The 23761-nt window shown below is 46.6% G+C and overlaps 1 protein-coding gene across 5 annotated transcripts in view; it reads right to left on the reverse strand.

The window, feature by feature from the left end:
• LOC6532307 (protein bric-a-brac 1) overlaps nucleotides 1-11631 on the reverse strand; it is a 59461-nt gene extending 47830 nt beyond the window's left edge. For 3 of the 5 annotated variants that reach the window (XM_039374845.1, XM_015193791.2, XM_039374844.2), the window contains exon 1: nucleotides 8575-11625. In XM_039374845.1, the coding sequence (XP_039230779.1) occupies nucleotides 8575-10110 (1536 nt within the window). In that variant the 5' untranslated portion in view covers nucleotides 10111-11625. Of the gene's footprint in view, nucleotides 1-8574 lie in introns of all 5 variants that reach the window. The other 2 variants (XM_015193792.3, XM_039374846.1) reach the window with 2 other exon arrangements.
• Nucleotides 11632-23761: the final 12130 nt, after the last annotated feature.

Consider the following 23761-nt stretch of genomic DNA (forward strand, 5'->3'; position numbering starts at 1 on the left):
CATGACGATAATTGTTAGGTATAAGTAATATAGTTGTTTATATAGTTTTTTGATTTTCTATCCACTTCTCCAGCCGTTGAGCCCACTGTGGCCAGCTTGCTCAGTTTTTGCCCTTTGCACATCGTTAAGGAATATTATAAATTACTACAGCAACAACAGCAACAGCCACCGCAACATCGGCGGCAACAACAACAGCTGCCACAGTGCCAAGAACAACGGCAACCAAGTCGAGTTCCTTGAAATATTTATTTTATATTACGCTCTTCGCTGTCGTTATATGTATTTTTATTTTTATTCTTATTCCCCTTTTCTCTCACTCACTTTACTTAACTTTCCTGATGGGGGCCGAAGGGGGCGGGGTCTAAATTAAAGAATATTTCTCTGCCGTCGTCTTGAGTTCGCGGCTGCTTACCATTTTTTATTTTATTCACATCTTTTTTGTTATTTTATTTATTATATGTATTTGCCGTGGCTGCAGCCCCGTCTTCGTTTAAAGTGCGGTTCCTTGTCCCTCTCCATATATATTCATTATTATGGCCGTGCCGGCGACGCTGCTACACATAACTTCAACTTTGTATCCGTATCTGGGTATCTTCGTATCTTTGTATCTTTGTATCTTCGCCGTGGCGAGTGTGAGTGTGTGTATGTGTGTGCGCCATGTATTTAAGGAAAAAGAATGATGCGAAGACGATAAAATATAATTTCGGCTTTATATTTTATTTTAATGATGAAAAATGTTGAAACTTTATTACGAACTCATAAAAAATTTAAACGTAGGTACACACGCACACACAAAAGCGACGCGAGGGGTTATAACTTCTTCTCAGTTTCTTCAGCTTCTTCCCCTTCCCTGCCCTCATAAATAACAAACCCAAATGCTCTGCGAACACTGTTAAATGTTATAAAAGCGAAGTCCGAAGCGCATTTACTTTTATTGCACAATGCAGCCGGGGATTTCGGTTTTCGGTTTTCAGTTTTGTGGCAGGGGCATAATGTATCTCGACGATACAGCAGTAATTAAAGAAAGCGCACTAGGTGTGAAAATACATGTCATAAGATACAAATGTATCTAATTGAATGAAAGCGACGTAGCGAGCGATTTGCTCGAAACACGCAGCCGCAACTCACTTCCTCTAACAACCCCCCTGTGTCCGCACCCCGCCCCCCGCTGTTAGTAGAGCGTGCGAATGAATATGATTCGCATCTCGGTGTCCGCATTGTGTGAATGTGAATATGAGTGTGAGTGCGAGTGTGAGTGCGAGCGAAGCGTGTGGCCAACGCATCAAAGTCAAAGTCGACGGCGGTGCAAGTTTTGATTTCCTCGATTTCGGTGGATTTCTATGCGTAACAGGGTCCATCTGCTAGCTCACACTCTTTAAGTGACACTTTAAATACCCAAAGGAATACATATGAATAGATATGATTTCAAAGTGGGAAAGCATATTTAGTTTATGTCAGGTAAATTTGAAATTATGGAGGAGAATGACCCAAAATGTTATCTTTACTTCTGGGTCTCACAAAACACTTATCAACAACAGTTTTCGAAATTAATGCAATAATTTTTATGAGCTCCTCATATTTAATATAACCATAAATTGCTTATCTTGGTCGGCAGTAATCCATAATATACTGCGTCTTGTTCGATTTTAACATTTAGCGCAGTCTAATTGACTTTCCTTCTACTCATTTTTCTTTTCTTTTTTATTGGGTCCCACAAAGATCTTATCAAGAAAATGATTTCTATACGTTTTGCTATTTTGTAGTATTACTCATGCGTTTGGTGCTATCAATAAACCGTGTTTTATGGCTATTGGCCAGTTCTAACATATACTTATAATAATAATTGACATTTCTACAAGTCACTTTGATAAAAACTGCTTATCAATTGTATGGCATTTAGGGAAATCTTATTTCTTAATGATGATTGATTTAGGATGAAATATATCCTGGCTGAAAGGCACTATTAGTTTAACCACTTTTGGGCTCTGTGTCGAAATTAATATATATTCTAAGTAACTTACTTTGTTCAATTGGCATTTTGCATCAGGGAGTGTATTCTAGTGTCGAGCTCTGTCTTTTTTGGCCTTTCTCAGCCGCCCTGCCGCTGGGTGCGAGCTTTCGAGTTGCGGCAGGTTATGGCCCGCCACAAGCACACTTTGGCACACACAACAACACACACCAGCACACACAACATACGACGGCGAACTCACGGCGCGTCACTCATTCAGCCGCAGATACAAAACAGCAGACACAATGGCCAAAAGCGTCGACAACAGCTGTTTGAGTTTGGGTTCGAGCATGATGACGTCGAGTATGCCGATGACGAGGGCGACCGCAAGTATCTGCGTATCTGAGTATCTGAGTATCTGGGGGGTTGAGTGCCCCTGTACCAGAGTATCCGAGTATCTTTCAGCCGCTTTAAGTGGGCTAATCGACAAAGCCAACACCTGAAACTCCCCCTCACTTCGCTTCTCCCCTTTTTCCCCGTCTCCAAGCAATCAAGCTCTTCAGCCAACTTCTTGGGTTACCCAATTCCTATACGCTATCTTATCGATGTACTGCTGCAATGACGGGTCAAAATTTGAAATTCAATCGATTTCTGATGACAATCACGTGCGTGCTCTATAAATAAATAAAAAAAAGAAAAAGAGAGAAAAAAGCCAGCCAGCCGCGCAATTATTGTAAATAAATAAATGCAATTATAAAAATTGCCGCTGCAGCCGTCGACTCGGTCGTCTTTTAATAAATTACAAAACAAAAGCAAACAACAAAAAATATGTATCTGTATCTCTGTCCGCTCGACTGCATTTTTAATTAATTTATTTTCGTTCGATATAAATTGCAAGGGGTCGGGAGGGGCAGACGGGCGGGGAGGGGGAAGAGAGGCGGTCTTGCACAAAGACAAAAGCCAAGACAAACTTGTATCTTCCAGATACACATGATATTTCGCCTTCTCCTTCAACGGCAACTGCTGATGAAGCCGATCTGCCATTTATTTATTTATTTAATACTTTTTTGTGTTGGCTGGCTGTGCGTTTGATTAATCGGCCGCTCATTGTAAATATTTGTCTTTAGTTTGTTGCCAGGGAACTCGAGTTTATCCCTCTGCCCCTTCTCCTTTCCATTGGGATATGCCTTTTAAGAACTCCTCGAGATGTGCCCTTTGTGTTTTTGCTGAAAGAGCTGGGTGCGGCTCGCTTCTTTTTCCACATACATATACGAGTATTTAAAATGCAAAAAGGAAAAATGGCAGCGGGATTACGACATTCACACCCGGGCGGGATCTAATCCGGGCTCATCAATAATTGATTGAGAGCCTGCATTTCCATTATGGCTTATAGTGGAGACGTGCATGCCCCACATCAATTAGAGGCGATCTCCTGCTCTCGCTAATTCGATGGTCTGCTCCATCACTCATGCACTTACAACTCCTTGCTCCCCAACCATTTTCCCCCTCCTCCTTGGCCTGCAGGTCCTTTTCGCTGATTCACAGTGTTAGTACACTGGAAGGAGCTCTGTGATATGCTTCATTTAAATGCCAATGAGATCTATGAAGATTTGGTTAAGGCACCTCTCTATTTTATATGTTATATGTGCTTAATAGCTCATCAGCTTGGAAAGTACCCAAGTTTCTCGCTGTGTAACAGCTTCATTCCACTCGCTAATCCTGACCGCACCTTCTTCCCTGCCACACTCCATCAGGAATGTATCTCTGCGGAGGAGAGGCAACTTTGTTATATTTTATACGGTAATTTATAATAAGTTTTTTCACGCACCTTTCCCGGTGCTATCCTTTCCTCTCCCCCACCACCTCCCCTACATTTCCCCTCCCCCAGGCCCACGCACATCAAAGACCGAGAAAACCTGGAAAAGCGGGGGAGGGGGGGAGAGTGGCAGTAAGAAGTAAGAAGTAAGACACTCAGCAGGCCACAACTTCAAGTTCCCCAGATGTATTTGAGTTTCAGCGCAGTCTGGGCCTGACTTACAACTAATGCAATATAATAAATTTATACAGGGTTACAAATAAATGTGGGCAGACCTCTGCGAGGCTCACTCTATAATGTGTGTGTGGAGTGTGTGTGTGTGTGTGTGGTGTGTGTGAGTTGGAAAATAAATAAATAAATATTTTTAGAAGGATACACGAGATTGAAAAGGCGGCCCGCTCCTATTTCTCGTTTCCTGCCGTCGCGTCGGTGTGAGTTGTTTTGCTTTACGACGATGCCTCAGAGGGGGGCATTTGGGGTTATTTATCAGCATAAATTATTTATGCCGCATTAGGGGCATAAAAATAAATAAAATAAATGAAGCCGGTCAACTAAATCCGATTAGAAAAGGCCCAAGAGGAGGCTGGCTACAAGATACTCAGTTACACAGATACTCAGATACTTAGATGCTCGGCTACACAGCTCACAGTCCATAGATACAAATTTATTTTTATAGATTAATCAACGAATTACTTGTGCAGCTGTTGCCGCAATCCCATTTTCCATTTCCCATTTCCCATTTTCATTTCCACATCGTATACGATTTTTTTGGCTTAGCCATAAAAATGAAAATTTTCCGCCAAGTATTTGAAAATATAAACATTCAAATCGCTCTGTTATGGCCTTTTCGTATTTAATTAAATGTTTATGCCAAGCATTTAAACTAAATCGACCAGGGCCGAATATGAATTCGTATCCAAATCCGAATACGAATCTGAATTTGTATCTGTATGTTTGCTTTGCATCTTTGTGTGTAAGATGCTGTAAAAACTACTTGGGGAGTACTTGAATGGCCGCAGTTGTGTGTTCTCCATGTGGGGATCGTTTTTAGGATCGGTGCGCATATATAAAATATGACTGAATAATATAAAACAGAAGGCGATACATCAAAGCGGATTATACAATTTATTTTTGCTTTTATTTCTCGGCTGGGGGCTGGGGATTCGTTGTTTCTTTTGTATTCTTTGGCTTTCAGGCTGTTTGGCCGCGCCGCACGTATATATAATTCTCATTTTTATTTTATTTATTTACTTTCCCGAAGATGTTGTATACAAAAGAAAACACAAAATGCTCGGGATGCGATAGATGCAACAGATGCAGCTGGAAATGGAGGTTGAGATGGCGATGGAAACAATGCGATCCTAACACGCTGGGCCACGTAATAAATTGTATTATTTATATTATTTTATATAATGCAACCCCCGAAGCTAGCAGCGGGGATCAGAATGCGAGGAACACAAAAGTATCTCGCAGATACTGCGCTGCACAGCGGAAGCTGTGAGGTCTGCTCTCCGCTCGAAAGAGTGACGAGTGTAATGACTTTTGTCGATTGGGTTAAGTGGCTTGTTGGCTTCCTTCTCGAGATGCGAGAGATTCCTTTTTCGAGCTGTGCATCTTTTGCCATTTTTATGCACGCCACTCGCTCCTCTTTGCTCTTTGCTGATACCTCACCTTTTCCCTTGCCGGGTTTTGTTTTCAAGTAGCTCGAATGTGGCACGTTTAGCATTCCCCCTTCCCTCGGTAATTTGTCTGCATCGTTTTTTCTGGCAGCCGGGCTGCAGTTTTTGCCTGCTGGAAAAGGTAGCGACACACGCTAATCATGAGTGTGAGATTCTCGCAGACCCTGTGTCCCTCTTTTCTCCTTTTCTCTGTGGATTCCCTGCCTTTTCTCCCTGCGGTTTGCCCAGTTTGGCCCTCATCTGCGGACTAATTGAGTGGGAAAGTGGCGAGGAAATCGAAAGGAAGGCTGCGGGATGTGGCATTGATTACAATCCGCAGAGGAATATGTCTCAATTGTTCTCCCATGTCTGCTTTTCACATTTCATAAGATGTTGATTGAATTTCGAGAATAACATTTTTATGTAGCCCAATCTCCATAGTTGATTTTCATTAAATTTCACTCACTAGCATAAAAAGTATTTCCCCTTTAGATGATTTCCACTCGTATACTTAAAGTGCCTAATAAAAACTTCCTCTGCGCCCACGATCTGCAAAAAGTTCAGTGAACTGATCGAGAAGCCGGAGAGGAAACCAATAATAATATACAACCTCTAATGATGCTCACTCGCATACACAATCTAAATGCGCTGGCAATAAAATATGAAAAGCGAAGAACAAAAAATGCGTAAAGGAGAAAAAAATGATTTTCAACAAAGGCGAAGGCAGACAAATAAAAGTGCAATTAATCACCAGAAACCAAGGGGCCCAGCCATCCCGCCATCCAGACATCCAGAGATCCAGAACTGAGACCCCTGGACCACGACGACTGACACTTATCGGCTTTATCTGCTTAAGGAGGGGAAAGGAGGGAGGGAGGAGGAGGAATAAGTCGAGGTGCATTCACACAAACATATAAATATAAATGGAAGGAATTATAAATATTAAAGAAGCTGGTGAATCGCGCGCCCGAGGATGCAGCCCGTCAATATTTGATTTTTACACGTGGAAAAGTGCATACCCAATGGTGATCAACTTGGATCTTTCCATGTGCGGTGAATGATGGAGATATATTTTCAAGACTTAAGGTGCAGTGGCTCAGTTCAATTTATTACTCATTTTATAAACCGAAATGAAATGGGTTTCTACATCTTTTTTTTGTGTGTGCATTTGTGGCGTTGCCGCGAAGCAACGAAAAATGCTTCAATTTTTAATAATAAATGAAATGTGTGAATAAACGTTGGGAAATATATGACGGCGATGGGCAAATGGGGAGAACAATCGGAAAGGCAAACAGCGGGAAAGCATAAACACGGCCGGCAACACTAATACGCAGGCAAACAAACAAAGATGCAGATACAGATGCCGCTGCGGATTCAGATGCCGATGCCGATGCCGATGCAGATGCAGATGCATTTTCCAAAGAATTTCTAAGCACATAAAAAGCAAAGCAAACGGTCAGTTGGGAAAATATTTAAAAAAGCATAAAAACAAAATATTTATTGAAAAGAGACGCTAACGAGCCAACGCCGCGGCGATCAGAGGCAAACAGACAGAAAGTCAGACAGACAGACGGCTTCAAAAATTGAGCACATGAGCAGGCTAATGCACATGCAGATGTGTGTATATATACATATACCTGGCTATTTGATTAATGCACTCGAAAGCGACAATAAACACGGAACACGGAACACGGGACATGGACATTGGCCAAGAAGCGGCCAGAATAAGGAGTCGCACTTGGGAACTCTTCTGCGCCCAGACAAACAAACATCGCATTCCGATTGATCCCGGAATGAGTTGCCCAGTACTCATCGGTTGCTTGTGACTCTGAATGGAGCTCATGGATCCATGGAGAGATCGGGGTGTGAGATCTTGAGTGAACGTCGACGACGTCTATTGGATAAATAAATACAAAATTTTATTAAAGTGCGAATTCTGCGGTGAGCACGGTGCTAATGCAGTCGCAGTTAGGCCAACTCGAACCGGTCGCTGAGCTAAGCTGGCAAAAAATATGGGCTTACTTAGTAGTCTTACTTAGTAGATGCTAAAACCATATTTTTAGAAAATTTATTGAAATATAATAATGGGGCAAAGACATCTTCATATATTGCAAGCGCATCTTAAGTTGATTATTAAATATTTTCTTACATTTTTAGTATCAACATTTATAAATAAATAAGGAACAGTCTTTAATGATGTCTAAAAAAATATTCTAAATTTATTTAAATACATCCTTTTAGTTCTAGAACTATTTTTATGAAGAGAAAAATACATTAAAAATGCACATATTGAACCCATTAATTTAATGCGCAGCCTATAGATTTTAACCCCGTATTTTTCCGGTGCAGAGCTATTTCGCTGTTGCCCTAATTGAAGCACACTCAGGGAACCACAACAAGTCACAAAATGCTCCATAGATCGAAATCAACCGCAGGCCACAGGAATTTCAATCACCTCTTGGTCACCGAGGCGTTCCGGTGGCTGCTCCCCGAGAACCCCAGAATCGGGGGATCTGACCTGAGAATGTGAAGTGGTAAATATGTGGAGCAAATCTCCGCGGGAAGAAAGAGCGGCCGAGGAGAGCAAACAATGGTCGTGGAGCGTGGAACGTGGAGCACGTGAATGCTGTCAATCATTCCGGGCAATGGGCACTCTGGCATGGGGTGGGGTGGGGAGTTCCAAAGAGCGGGGGTACCGGAGCTCCGCATTCCGCGCTGTGACGTCACGACACGAGGCGAAATGCCGCCGGCAGAATTCGCAGCCGAAGATTGAAGATCGCCGAAAGGCGCGCGAATCGTGAATCAAAACAAACCGAGGCAAAAGATCGGATAATGAATGGGAGAGAGATATAGACGCAAGCAGCGCTGCAACAGCGCAGTGGCAGCGCGGCAGCAGCAGAAGAGAGCTTCACCGCTCTCTTTCCGTCTATCTCTCTTTGTAGAATTGCATTTGCAGAATTCAAGAGAGTTCTGCTAGAGATAAGTCTCTTAACAGGCATATGTATCAACTTGGAAAATGATGCACAACATTTTTCAGGACTCATTTTAATAATCCAAAACTTAAGTATTAAAAGTATCTTAAGTTTGTAAATGTATCTTATGGGGATGCAGTAATTCGCGGCGATGAATAGAAATGCTCTAGATTCACTCACCCTTTCTTCCTCTCGGATCATTTCCGCGATCCCTGGCTTGATCTCCATGTCATCGGCGAGCGAGGATCCCCCGCCTGCACCTACTCCGCCTGCACCTGCGCCGCCTACTCCCCCGCCACCCACTCCACCTCCGCCGTGGTGGTGCGGTGGTGGAGGAGGTAGGCGTGGCTCAGCGGGCGGACCGGGACCGAGGCCACTGAGTTCCATGGCAGCGGCCATGGCGGCAGCGGGTCCGAGGGGAAAGCGGGAGTCTCCAGCCGGCGATGGCGGATGGTGGGCTGATCCGGCGGTCTGGGAGGGATGTGGGGCGGGCGATGCGTGGTGGTGCGGATGCAGGGGCAGCGGCAAGGGAAGCTGACTCTGCTGCTGTGTCTGCTGCTGCTGGGGACTCTGCGAGTGGGGTCTCGAGGATCGGGAGAGGGGTCCCGGCGTGGCTGCCGGCGAGGGCATGTCCAGGGCGTGGATGGCGGTCTCCAAGCGCCTCGAGGCTCCCACAGCGGAGCCAGTGCTCAGTGGTGGCTTGGGTGGTGGTGTCATCAGCGAACAGTCCCTCTGTCTCTCTCTTTCCTTTTGCTCCAGCTCCATCCGTTCGGCGGCTATCAGGCTGCTCAGTGGACTGGGTGGTGCGGGTGGATTGAATATGGTGTCCGCCGAGGGCCAGCGGCGCTTTCTCACATTCCTGCCCTGCTGGCGCTCCAGTGGGGAAAGCCTCAGCTCGGCGGGATCCCAGTCCGAAGTGCGTAGCTTCTTCTCGGGCTGCATGAAGGCCAGTAGTTCCTCGGCCTCCCGTTCCCGCTCTTGCTCAGTTCTGGAAGTGGACGTACTCTCCTTGGGGGAGGAGGGCATTCGCTCCGAGGAAGCGGCAGCCGCGGCTGCCGTGGCCGCCTCCATGTGGGTCACATCCGCCAGACCGCGCACTTTCAGCATCTCAGCTATCCGGAGCAGTGGACCTATCTGGTCCTGGCTCACGTTGATCTCGCCGCGGTACATGAACTCCACAATGGCCTTGAGATCTGACCAGCTCACATCCCTCATGATCACAATGGGATGCTGGCAGGGCGTCTCGGCCAGAAGCGTTTGGAAGTAGGGCGAACAGGCGGACAGGACCATCTTGTGCGCCTTCATGGAGCGACCATCGCAGGCCAAGGTCACGTCCACGAAGCACTCGTTCTGGAGCAGCTGGTCGAAGATGGTGGTCAGGTTCGTCTGATAGTTGTTCCAGCGCAGGCAGAACTGCTGGGAGGTGGAACTGGGCGAGGCCACCGACGAGCTCCTGCCCTGTGGCGAACTCACGGGCGAAGAACCTGCCCCTCCGGCTCCAGCATGACCTTGACTCTCCTTGTCCTCGTCCTTGGCTCCGCCAGTGGGTGAGGTGCGATCCTCGCCCTTCGCACGCTTCTCCTCCTGCTGAGTGGGCGAGCTCCTGTTGCTTTTGGGCGAACCACCGCCCGATCCCGGTCCTTTGCGCTGCCTCTGAGCCACTGGTCCCTGTTCGGGCGCCAAGCCGACACTCGTTTCCGCCTGCGTCGACGCCATTTTGTCTACAGCTGATCGTGGATCGTGGATCGTTGATCGTGGATCGTTGATCACCGGCGATCGTAAGCGTTACGCGATCGTTAATCGTTACGCGACTCGCTCTTCACATAGCGTTTAAGAAGGCATTCGACAATTCAAAAAATCCGCGACAATTACGACGCTCAACTGAGAGTGGGCATGTACATGTGAGTATCTGTGTGCGTGCCTGTCTATGTGTGCGTGTGCTTTGGGCGTGTGTGTATGGGTGTTTAACGTATTCGTTACGTTACGCGCACTACGTGGCCATTTGGCAATTAGCCCGCCTCGTTCTTTCAGTTCAATTCGGTTCTCGTCGTCGTGTCCAGTGTTCAGTGTTCAGTATTGAGTGGGTGCCTTCAGTTCCGTTTGTGTTTTTGTTTCGGTTTCTGTTTCGGTTTCAGTGTTCTATGGCTGTATTGGCCAACAAACAGGGCCAAAAGTCTTCTCAGCACGAGCGTCTGAATTAGACTGAAATCGTTTTGCACATTTTGATACGGAAAAACTCAAAACAAACTTAACACACGACGACGACGATGGCCCACGACGAAGTGGATGTGGATGTGTGGCTGTGCTGTGCTGTGCCTGTGTGCCTGTGTGCCTGTGCCTGTGGAAAGCTGAGGGCCGTTGAGGGGCAACGTTGATGTTGCAGCAACAGCAACAGCAATGGCAACAGCAGAAGCGGCAGCAACAGCAACAGCAACATCAGCAGCAACTGCTACTGCTACTGCTTTGTAGTTGTTGCTCTCAGGCTGCGACTGAGTTCGCGACGAAGTTGCGAATAGTTCGCGAACTGCTCTGCCGGCGCTGCGAAAGGAAAATGCGACGGAGGCAGCGCGGCTTGGCTGAGAACCGACGGCAGAGACAACGACAACGACAACACAACGTCAACGATAACGACCGAAGCAGAAGCAGAGGCAGAGGCGAGCCCGTTGAAAATGGCTGAAAACGGCGAGCTGTAGGCGCCAAAAAACGCCGGCTAACGGCACCGCATTCCTTTGCTCCTGCGCTGCGTTTTGGCTCTCCTCGAGCTCAAAATCGGAATCGGCTTTGCTCGTCCTTCGTCCTTCGTCCATCGTCGGCCTGCTCGACGCACTCGAACTCGAACTCGTCCTCGTTCTCGTTCTCGGCCTCTCGCCGTTGTTGCAACCCCCAAAAATTTTTGGCGCTTTGCCGCTGCACTACTACCGTTGCGTAAAAAGGATGCGTCGCTGCAAGTGGCAAGTGGCAAGTGTGCGTGCGTGAGGAAACGGAAGTTGCCCCGAAAATGCAGCGGAGAGCGACGGCGTTGGCGATTGCGATTGCGATTGCTATTGCGAGTGCGAGTGCGGATTCGAGCTTAGGCCTAATATTTTTCGGAGGTGCTGGGCAGGAGAGGGTGTGGACGAGCCCCACCGACCAGTACCCCTGGCTCCAAATAGAGGAACACGTCTAGGGGGTCTTCAGAAATTGGAAATGCGGCGAAAATATGCCTGAGTTTGCCGACTATTTAGGTGTATATCTTATCCAGGTGCTTTTCTAAGCTTAAATATAAGTTAATAATAAAATAAAAATAAAATATTAATAAAATATTACATAATTATTTGTACTTAACGATTTGTATTCATTGCCAGAAACATATTTATACTTTTTTTTAATCTATGAATGGTATAGCAAGTTCTGAGAAGTGAAGAGCAGTGATCATTCAAAGCATATCTCTCTCTCTTTCTATTCTCCCCAAGCCATTACTCTTTCTCCCTCACGCACTGCTCGCCCGACTGAGGAACAAAACTCGGCTGAAAGATGCTTCATTAATTAGTTCCGTTCAAAGGGGTACCACCCCTTCACCCCCCCCAAGCCCCACGTCTTCCCCACGTATCTCCCACGAAAAACTCTCTTCGCAGTCGACGCCGCCGCTGACGTCGCTGCCAGTGGTGTATTGTAAACAAATGCTTAGGCGAAATCAAGATGTGCGGCGAATTGGCTCTCTCGTTCGCGTGAGAGATGGCTGGCGCTTTTCGCCTAAGAGACGTTTCTCTTTCTTTCAGCTGCACCTGCAGTTTTCCACTAGTTTTTCTCGCTCTCTTCGCGAGGAGGGGGTGGGGGCTATTGGGGGTGGAGAGGGGCCGAAGGGGCGGAGGGCGGGGCACTATCGTTTGAGACTGGTCAGCCTCGGTTTGCGTCTCTGTGTGTGTAGTTCCGTGTATGTGTTTATGATTATTTTTGTTATTGCCTTGCGCATTTATAATATGCGAAACGTAAAATAAAAAACACAAATCTAGCAAAAATAATAAATTACCGCAAGTGCGAGCGGGACGAAGCTACATATCAAGGTGAGCGAGCGAGAGGGGGCGAGCGGGGTTTGCTACAGCCAGTCATAAATTATGCATAATTTTTTCGTGACTGGCAAATGGCGGCTGCTTTTCAGTTTGGTTACATTATAATAAACATCGGCCATGAATCAAATCGCGAATCGCGAAAAATGGGCACAAATACGCGATCGACAGATATTCATATTCATCGATCGATCTGGTTGTTCAGTATTCACCTGGCAACTGTGAATGACTCGTTTAATGGCTTCATTCACATTCACTCGTATCCGGTGATTTAATGACGCTAAGTGATACTTTTGCCTACTAATGACCAGCCCTCGTCTTTGTATCTCCACTATCTAATGAGTGTGTGCTCTTAATTCACAAGTTTATTAATTTATTTTAAATAAATTTATGTAATTAGAAATGGTTTTTTGTATTCAATTGGGTTTCAATGCGATTTTACTGGATGTGTCTTCTTCTGGTAGCCAAAAATACTATTTAAACCTTTATTGATATTCTTTTATAATACTTGTGTGGTAATGATTTACCACTAAGGACTTTTACCATCCGTTTGCTGATAGTCCTGCCCATTTTCCCTCAAAACCATATGCAATTAGATAACACTGTGTTTATAGCAACCAATGAATTGAAGCCAACAAAATTTGGATCAAACGCAGAAGCACGAAAATGCATCACGCATTCTCTAAGTTGTTTGCTCTTGTGTTGCCCGCTATAATGGGGAAATGCTGAGGGGGGGAAAAGCGGGCGCTGGGAAATGGAAAATTGGGAAATGGCTGCTAGGCTCGCGACTGCAGAACGCGTTTATACGAAAATTTATGTATTTAACTGGTGACGACGACGCTGACGAGCAAAACGATGACGCGGACGTGAAAGGACATTGGAGCCGTGGAGATGTGGAGCTGTGGAGATGTGGAGATGTGGACGCCGGTTCATGGCATGGAATCCACTGGATGTGGATGTCCAAAAAAGCGACGAAAGCCTCTGCGAAAGTCCAAAAGTGGGTGGGCAGGCGGCTATAGGGGGGGTGAGTGTAGTGTGCGGGGAAAGATGACAACATTTGAGCCAAACAGACAAAGTTGCGGAGGGGGTGAGAGGTCGTCGTCTGACCCACACACATGAGTGAACGAACAAGCAAACAAACAAATAAAACGGTTGCCATGAGTGTGAATGCACTGGCAGAAAATCTGCGCTTTTGCTGGTTAATTGTTAGCTGTCGAAGTTGGTGAACAAAAGGGTCTTTCAACTCACTTACAATATTGTAATCGAATGAAATTTATAGTCTTATTATTTACTATTAAGAAAAAAGTTAATAGTAAATAAATAAATAGTAAATACTAATAGTTAATAGTAATATTAAAATATTTTAGTCCTATTATGAATTGATAAATTGATGTTATGTTATATATTCAAGGAGGTAATGTGATGAGGGATCTCGCTAGTTGTTGTTCTCAGTGGGAAATGCTGCGACCATGGAGGTGACCAAACGTACACACAAGGGGAAAAATGAGTACTGGGAAGGGGAATGGGAATGGGGATGGGGGGTCATCGCCGGCGGGGAGATCAGTGGGAAAAAATGTTGCATATTAAAACGCCAAATAGAAGAGTGCAACAGCAACAGCAACAGCAACAGAAACAGCGACAACGGCGACGTTGCAGCTTAGAGAATGCAGAAAATGGGTGGCACAAGGGTTAGCCCTTTGCTGATTCTTCGTCCTCAGCTGCTGCTATCCTGCTTTCCTGCTCCCGCCGCTGTTTTTACCTTCGACCATGTCTGAAAGTTGGCTTACACACAAAAGCGATGAGCGATGATGCCTCAAATATGCAAAAATGCCTAGCGCAATAAAGCCCCCTTGAGGGCGTATGGGCAATGAAAAAGGGCTTAAAAAGGGAGTCACCACGGCGTGGAAGCAAGGGGTGGGAGTGGGTTAGGTTTAGAGTCGGTGGATTGGTGGCAGGAGTCGACGTGGACGTGGACATGGAAGTCCGAGCTGCTGACCATCGGGGTTGCAACGAAACTTGGAACTTGGCAATGCAGGCGAGCTCCGAACTCCGGACTCGGAACTCCGAGAGTCGCGTTTCGTTGCGTTGCGTTGCTAACGATGCCGCTGGCTGTCTGATTGGGAAACGAATCGGGGAGGGGGCTCTGGATGCCGTGCCCCAGGATGGGGCACATGGGGCAGATGGGGCTGCCGGCCACGATTGAGCAGTCGGGGATCAGGTAGAGGGGTGCATGCCACAGACACAAACAGATAGACAGCCGGCCGAGAATGAGAACGAGAACGAGATGGAGGACGCGCACGAGGATGTGGCAAAAGGATGAGCACGAGGACGAGGACTAGTCCTACGCCTCAGTTAGGAACAGATGCAGTGAAAGAAATGCATATATAGAACCTATTGAATAAAGGGAATATATAGTACAACAATTAGTTTAACTAGTCAAATTCATATTATGCCACACATGCTTCAAACAAGTAATTCAAACTGCTCCTAAGCTGTAATAGTTACCCCCACTTCAGTGATTTCGCGCAGTGCACTCCCCTCTTGGGCCCGCATTGATGGACAGTTAACGCGGCAAAACGAACGCGAAAACATGGCCAGAATGGGGTGGTGGGTGGTGGGTTGGTTGCAGAAGGGGGCTGCCCCTTTCAGCGGATGCTGCTGCTGCTGCTGCTGAAGCCAGCAGGCTTAGACGGCGCAACTGTACCGAGGCTTGTTTGCAGGAGAATAGGAAGAGGTCCTGGGATCCCGGTGGCCGGTTCCTGCTGCCCGGCGCCCCACTGGCAAGATTTTCGCGTGCGTTGCAAGTTGCCAATGCTCAGTGTCCAGTGTCCTGTGTCCTCTGTTCCCTGCCCCTCCGCCTGCACCACCCATGTTGCATGTGTGTCCATCTGCTGCCTGTATTTGCCCGTGTGTGTGCGTTTGTGTTTTTGTAGATTTTGCGCGCTGCGCCATTTGATTGCATTGCGTCGCTTCCGCTTCCACTTGGCCATTGTCGCTCCTTTGGAAACTCCAGACTCCACAACTCCGCGCCCCCTTCATTTATATACAAATGAACGCCTCCGCTGCCACGCCCATTCCGCCCGTTCAAGTGCAGACGCAGGCAAATAATTTCTTTTTTTTTCGTATTGTATTTGCCGGGCGGCCTCGACGGCATCGACGTCTGTTGTTGCAAGTTGTTAGGCCATGTGGTCGAGGGGCAGCCATAGCTGCATCCTTCTGCCATCTGTATTTTGTCTTCTGTCGGGGATTAGCACATGTGTCCACCCAGCAGTTGCACCTTAAATCGCGAGCCATGCGCTTTAAGTTCTCGCTGACATAATTTCCACGAGTCGGAATGATTACTGCTCCAAAGACAGAGCCACTGATTGAAGTCTCGCTCGAGGAATTGTCACAAAAAGCGCTCAAAAGATTGCCAGACTAATTAAAAGCCATGGCAGAAATATTAAAAAACAAAAAGGAAACCATTCGAGGTGGAAATCTTTGAGGCTGTGTGCATCTTCGCAAAGGGGAGATTTCTTATAATTGCCAGCGGTGTTTGACAATGCACGATTATTATAAGAGGCAGCAAATTATAGAAGGGAATCTGCAGGTAATTGCCAGGGGATTTGTTTGAAGTCGGGGTGGCATGATTGCCAACTGGCTGATTTTCGTTTGTGGCATGGATATATCCACGGGATATATGGAATCAGACGACATCGACAGGGAAATATATTCGGGTTGATAAGTGCAGAAATATATAACACACAAAACAGTGACCAAAACTCCAAAAACGAGGCTATTATTCATTGCAGTGTGGCTGCCACAAGATTTGTATAGCTGCGCAAGGTGTTTCTCAAGTAATCCCCATGGCTAGAGCCTCTTTCCTTTGATTTCACACCTGTGTGGGCCGTCAACACCTGGCCAAAGTCAAAGCCGCAATGAGGCAAAAAACGAATCCCCCGCCCCACGAAAAGCGCATTCCCATGAATGAGGCATTGAAAGTGAATGAGTTTGCCCGCGACGCACACACCAAATGCATGAATGAAAATTTTGCCGGTGCAACCAGGGAGGCGGGAAAAAAAGGCGCTGGGGGGTGTGGCAATCCGGGGGAGTGGCGCTGCGAATCAGACTACATGCAACGCGACTGTTCAATGGGCCACGCACGAAACGCGACCCAAAAACGGGGGCCGTGCCCCCGAAAAATGTTGCTGTGTGTTGCAGGTTGCCAGTGACAGCGAAAAAAGCGATGCATCGCGGCCAGCAAGTGCAAGTGCAGCCGGAAAAAAATGGAGCGGGATGATGGTGATGTTGATGTTGATGATGATGATGACGCCGCCAATTTGGCTGTCCATTCGATTGTTCAGCATGCGGCACACGCGTCAAGGTCACAGCCAGCTGCGCCCCCATCCTCATCCCTCATCCCCGTGCCTCCCCTTTTTTGCAGCGGCTGTTGCAGTGGGCTCAACAGTTGGCAGCCCATCGCGAAATGGGTGCAAAAAACTGGCCAAAAAGGCCGCACCAGAATGCCTCCCCTTCAACCTGTTTCCACCCCTTTGCACCCCCTGCTCACCCCCCTTTCACCCCTTTTCTGCTGCATTGCACTTTGATTGCACTGGCCGCGATTATCCTGCGCTGCATATCAATGTCCCGGGCATGTTGGTAAAAAAGCGTAAAAATCAGTGAAGGTCATTTCCATTCAGACCTCGCTTTTGGCCCCCTTTTTTCCCCATTCCCCCCCCACCGATGCTCGCGAAATTTTTGCATTTTTTCGCCACCATTTTCCCGGGTTACCCCGATGCTCTGCTCGTTTTTTACGACAGAAGTGCATTCAACGCGATTATTAGGGATTTCAATCGACGCTGCACTCGCCCGTGTTTTCGACCCTGCCACGCCCCCCTCCCCGCACCCCTGGCCGCTTGTTTGCGGTGGCTGTTGCATTGGTTTTTTCTCCACTCGCCACTTTCCACTTTCCACTTTTGCACGCGCCGATCCGATTTTTGCATGAATTTTTGCAGTAGGCTGCTCATCTCGCTCCCCGCCGATTTTGGGGGCCATTTGAATTGTTGCACTTTTTATGCAGCGGCCTGTCGCCTTTTTTCGTTCTGTTGAAGTGTGAAAATGCAGCGGGGAAAAAATGATTTTTCAAGCAGGGTCAATATCGGAGGCTCCTGGCTTTTTGGCCCAATGGCTATGTTGATGCATTCTTGTTGCACATGCAGCCAGTGCGGCTGTTTGGCTGTCTGTCCATTGTTGCGGCATCAGGCACAAAACCCAATTGACCGCAAATTTGTGGCTCACCTCATGGCTTTTTCAAACTGATTTTTATCGCAATGTTGTCACGGGGGCGTGGTAGTAGGGGCGTGGCAGCTGTGGGCGGGGAAATGCAAATGGATGCAGGACACATGGCCGATTGACACCGATTTACTTTTTTCAACGTACGCAAAGCTCCCTTGATTGTAAATTCATATTTAGGCCTTCTAAGTGTTTAACTCAAATGAGCAACATGGTGAAAAGGGTCTTGAAACTTAAGACACTTTGAAGTTCAAGAAAACCCAGTCAAAGTGCCTTGAACTTCTAAAAACTATCTTAATGGTCTACCGAAAGTAGAAGTGCATATGCAATTTAAAATTTTTAATTTGTTGATCCCCGAAAGCAGTTAAAGTTGAGCTCTGCTGGTTATTGAACTTGGGCTTTAACACAAATTTTAAGAACATGGCTTGGTATCCAAAGGATTTGCATCTTTTCTTTGCCAGTTAGACGATTTACATGAACCTTATGCTATCTTTTATAAGCAAGTGCTTATGAAACTGAGTAATATCATATCGATTGTACACAACCTCCCTTGGCTTCTATTGCTGTAGTTTGGCTGCCTAAAAACTCCATCCGCCTGAAAAAGGACGATCAGCAACACGTTGGTCCTGGCCATTTAAGTGGTCGTTTTATGAATGAAAATCGGTGGCACGTGGAAACTATTAGCCATTGTATAGCTATTAAATGTCACAACAAAAGCCACCAACAGCAGCAGCAGCAACAACAGCAACAACAGAAGCAACACACTGCACACACACTCACACTCGTGTGTGAACACAAATTGTGTGTGAAAAAGTGCACACACATGGCCATCGACACGAACACGAGTGCAAAAAACACGCGTAAAAAGTGTTGCTGTCATGTTGCTGGTGTTGTTGTTGTTGCTGCTGCTGCTGCTGTTGCATGCAACAGTGCGTTTTGCTGCAGCAGCAACACATCCATGCACACACATGTGCACACACAGGCACTGCACATGCAACTCGCCCACAAACGCAGCTCTTTATTTTATTTTTTGCAATCCACGCGAAATGCGTTTGAAAGCGAAAGTGTTGCTGGCACTCACACATGCGGATTGTTGGTGTTAACAGCATGTTGCACGTGTCAACATAAAGCTGCTGCAGGTGGACACGGCCCCTGCCACTCCCCCCAACACCCCTCATCCACCATTTCACCCACCCATCAATGGACAAAAATCCGCGTGTAATTGATAGCGCATTTTGGCCAACTTTATCACTCACTCACTGTTTGTTGCCACTGCTGCACATTTTATTTGCATTGCAGTTAGTCAGTTTGCAATTCTTTTTTTCGTGTAGCTGCAACAACACCAAACACAACCGCAAATTTCAGGGGCGTCGCGCGGCAAGGGAAGGGGGTTAGCCATTAATTAGTCCGCAGTTCAACTGTGCGCTGTTGGTGATTAAAGCAAATGCACTGCATAAGACTGACGTTGATCAGAGGTCGATTTGTGTGCATTTCGCCATCGAGTCGAAATGGATAGGCATTGAGTATAGGCAGTTAACTGGGGGTGATCACAAAGAACACTCAATTAAGTTGATATATAACTTTGGATTGTGAACGAGGCGTGTAGCATAGATATATGAAGTGTATATGCACTATGAAGGTAACTCATAGGAGATGCACTTGCACCTTGCAGCTACTATCTACATAAATACAACTGAAACATTAACCTGAAAATCGCAATAGAGTTTCTCGTTTTTTGTGTCCTTTTTGTTGGAAACCTAATCATTGGGGCGCTTTCACTGAGGCGCTTTTCGCATCAAGATCTTTTCTCTGGGATTAACAGAAATCGATGCCCTTGGGGCGCCTTAAAGTAGCCTACGCAGTAACTATGGATTCAGGACTCGGACTCAGAAACAGAAACAGGAGCAGAGGAGCAGAAGAGCAGATGGCTGGAGCTGCTTTTGCCTTTGCCGTAACAATTTGTAGTTCCTTTCGGAAAATGTGACCAATTTCGATGCGCTGGCAATGGCTTTGTGGACACACCCCAGATATCCCCGATATCTCCGATGCGCCCAATATCCCCCTATATCCCCCGATATATGTATATAGTATGCTATGTCCCCTCGAAGCCCGCTCCTTTTGAGGACAAGTGGCTGCAAGAGGAGATATCTGCAGGGAGACAAACACGGAGCACAAACAGACGCCCACACACATGCAAGGGATGTCCTTATGTCCTTTCCACTCTGTCACATGTCAGGCCCTTATACTAAATGCGTTTTTTGCTTAGTTTTATTGCCGCTTTCCACCTTTTTTATTCGGCCTCCCTGCAGATGCGTCGGCATAGGAAAATCGACAGGGAGCCGCTTTTTCGCTTTTCCCCGAATCCAAAAAGGACAAACGGAAAATGCAGACGGCAACAGAGTCGCAGGCGGCGGCGTTTCGAAGCCTGAGTGCAGTAAAAATCAAGCGAAAATCTATCTGTAAAAAAATGCGAACGAATCAAAGGATGGGGTGGGGTGGGGGGATATCAAGAGGGCTGTGGATTTTCTTTTTCTATTGCTTGTCGTCCGGCTTGTTTTTTGTCTATCGAGTTTCAAATTTCCCGACGTACAATGCGTCGTGGCTCCTGCTGAAGCTGAAGGCTTTGATAAAAAATTTTTTGGCAAATGTTTTCTGAAATCCTTCACTCCCACATCGCCATTGCAGCAGCAGCAGCAGCAGCAGCAGCGGCAGCCTCGTCGCATATAAATGGCATGTTTGACACATGGAAGGGGTAAAAAGGGGGTGGGGCCCAACTGCGATTCAAACAAAATAATATGCAAAATGTTAAAAAATTAAAGGGGGAGGATGGCGCGTTTTAGAAGGGAGATTGGCACACAAGTTGTCCAGCGTGGAAATTCGCGAATTTTTAGTTGATTTTCTACATGTGCCAGCAAAAAAGCCCCCCGTTCATGGGTGTCTGTTATCTGGTTGGTGGGGGGTATGGGGGATTGTGAGCTTTTGAGGGGCTACGGCTTAGGGGGTGTGCATGCGTTTTTGTGTTTTGATTTTCTGTCGCCTTGCAAAAGGACAACGAGTCCACGTCCATTTGCTTGAGTCGCTCGTCAAAGGGCAGGGGCTCGAAAAAAAGGAGGGAGTACATGTACATGTACTCGCCTCGACATTAAAAATAAATCAAATAAAATTAACACAACGGCGTTCAAATATACTATACACACACGACAGCCACATAAATTAATATTTTTTTGCGCTGGCCAAAATAAAATGGGAATATTAGCGGTCCACATAAGGGTGAATATTTCAATTGAAGCGTGAGCTAAACATTTTTTCTTTACACGTGGTCCGCATTTCATACGTATTTTCGATAGATGTGGAAAAGTCCTGAGCAGACAGAAAATTAATACAACGCTTTGATCGCTTTCACTGATGAAAAAGTAATTCAAGATTTCATTCAGTGTAAATGTGAAATGTTAGTTTCAATATTGAGTTTATTAAATGACAAGGTTTCTCGTGCGATTGCAATTCGAAAATCATGCTTCTACCCGTTAAGTGCCATAAAATAATTGAATATACATCTGGCAACGGACACGACAAGAACAAAAGGCTATGCAGATGTCGGGGAGCGGTACAAAAAATAATAAAGTATAATAAACATTGGCGATCAAGTGAATGGCTGCTGCAATGTCCAAATCGAGACTTGCAACATATGAGGACAAAAAGCGGCGACGCCACGCTGCCATAATATGCGAAATATTAACAATACTATAAATGCGGTCCGTTGGGGGTGGCAAAAGGGGTTGGGGAAGGGGGCATGGGGAAGAGGAAGGGGGGCAGCCACAACAAATCATGCCCAAAACAATGGGCCACATTTTTAGTCGTTTCTGCTGCCGCTGCTGCAACAACTTATATCAAACAATTACACATATTTTGCATGCGGTAGCAGCTCGAAATTTGAACAATTGCCGTAGACGAAGACGAAGTCGAAGTCGAAGTTGAAGTCGAAGGCGAAGACCTGCACCCTCCCCCTTTTCTTCTGTTCCAGCAACGCGCAACAAGTTGCTGCTGCTGCTGCTGCTGCAATATGCTAAATCCGAGGCAACAATAAAAGCTGGTTAGCCACACACAATGCCACATCCTCGTCTTCGGATGCTGAAGAAGTTGTAGCCATCATTTGCGGCAACATCTGCAACAGCAACAACAACAGCGACTGCTTTGCATGCATCGTTGGGCACGCTGATGTTGCTGCTGCTGCTGCTGCGCTTGCTGCGGCTGCTGCTGCAGTTGCAACCTGGCACAGTAGCAGCCAAAATAGTTGTCTTTCGACTCTGCCGCATCGCCCACGAAGAAACACGACGCGTCTGCGGTGGCGTCGGAATCAGAATCGCCGACTGCGGTGCCTCTCCTCCGAGAAACGTGCACCACCGCCAACCACCGACTTGCAACCAGCAGCCACCAGGCATCCAGGCAGCAACCACAACGGCGGTGGCGGTGGCGGTGGCAGCAGCATCTCGCATCTCGTCCAGCGGCAACATGGAATCTTTTCGATTGCCCTATGTAATTGATCATACCCTGGAGAAGAGGGGCTGGCTTAGGCAGCTCTAATTGGATGACTAGGAAGTGCTCTCTTTTCAAAGATATTTCTTCATGATTAACTTAAAGATGCAAAAGTGGTGTCACCATTTTAGCAATAAGTGTAGCTTATGCAATGTCAGTTATATGAGCCCATTTCACTTTTGTTGACAACTATCATTCAGAAGTTGCACTTCCCACGGTAGCTGCAACTTCGTGGCACGTCTCTGCCTAAATTTATTACTGATATTTTGTTGCATCTCTGCCTTCGCCCATAATGTCTTTTTTACGCGAACCGCCAAGGGCGTGGTGGGGGGCGGGGCAGGGGAGGGGGACACTAAACGAAGTGAAACTAAACCTAAACTTCATATGTTGGGCTGGGTGCTGCTGCCTAGCATTTCTGCAGTAGCAATTGACTTTATTTGCAATTGTTAGAGCGCCGCCTGCGCCCCCGAGTTTTTCCCCTTGGACAGGTTTAATAAATATGTTCGAGGAAATGATGTTTGGTAATTGTTCGTTTCGTATCGTTCGTTTCGTTTGGGCCGAGAGTTGTTGGGCAAAGCAGGAAACGCCGCAGTGGACCCTTACTATCAATCGTGAGATCTGCGAGCTTGGGCCATGTTTGCCATGTTTGGTAAGTGTGTTTTAATATGCCGAAAAAGTCTTTCGGCCAGTTATGTAAACATTTGCATAACTCTGCAAATGCTTCCTTCGCTATTAACTGGGGAACAGTTAGCCCAGAGTTAGGCAGTTGCGAAAAGGTGTACTGCGTATCTCTATCGAATCGAAATGAATTCACGCACTTTGACAGCACAACGGGCACACGGCCTACGTGTCGTATGCGCAATGTGCCGGAGCCTTTTCCTTTGCCGTTGCTTTTGCCGTTGGCGCAGGTCAGTAAACCGCCAATAAAAACAACCGTTGCCAGTTGTCCAGTTTCCAGTGCCCAGTGTCCAGTGTCCAGTCTCCTGGCCATCCTGGCCATCCTGCAGTCGCCTCTGCCGAAATGAAAATTGAACTCATATTTATTTAACTGGGGCCTGCAACTCGCAGTCGGCATGGCAACTGGTCTACTCCTGCCATCCGTTGCCACCTCCGAAAACGACGGGTCCTACGTCCAATTCATCAACAGAAGTCCCAGCTAGCCGGCTAGTAGTTGGCGACCTGCATCCTACACTGAAGAAAATATATTGTCTTCCTAAAAACTGTTTACTAAGTTGAAAAGTTTACCCTTTAATGCACATGCCAAAAAAATTGCGTTAAATGATACCTTAGCAAGTTAAAGTCATTAAGGACAACATAAGAGATGGAAATTAGTTTCATCTCAATCATTCTTTCCCATATTTTCGCTCTGTGCGATTCCAGGATCCTGCCTAGTATCCTGATTCAGCTGCTGGTCCTCCCGTGTGTACTCTTTTGTCTAGGAATTTTTGAGTTTTGAGTTTGCATACAAGATGAGTTTCTGTCCGAGAAGTGAGGGGTTGGGATGGATGGCTGGTGGG

The sequence above is a fragment of the Drosophila yakuba genome, chromosome 3L (genome assembly GCF_016746365.2).
Source record: "Drosophila yakuba strain Tai18E2 chromosome 3L, Prin_Dyak_Tai18E2_2.1, whole genome shotgun sequence".
In the NCBI taxonomy this organism is placed as follows: Eukaryota; Metazoa; Arthropoda; class Insecta; order Diptera; family Drosophilidae; genus Drosophila; species Drosophila yakuba.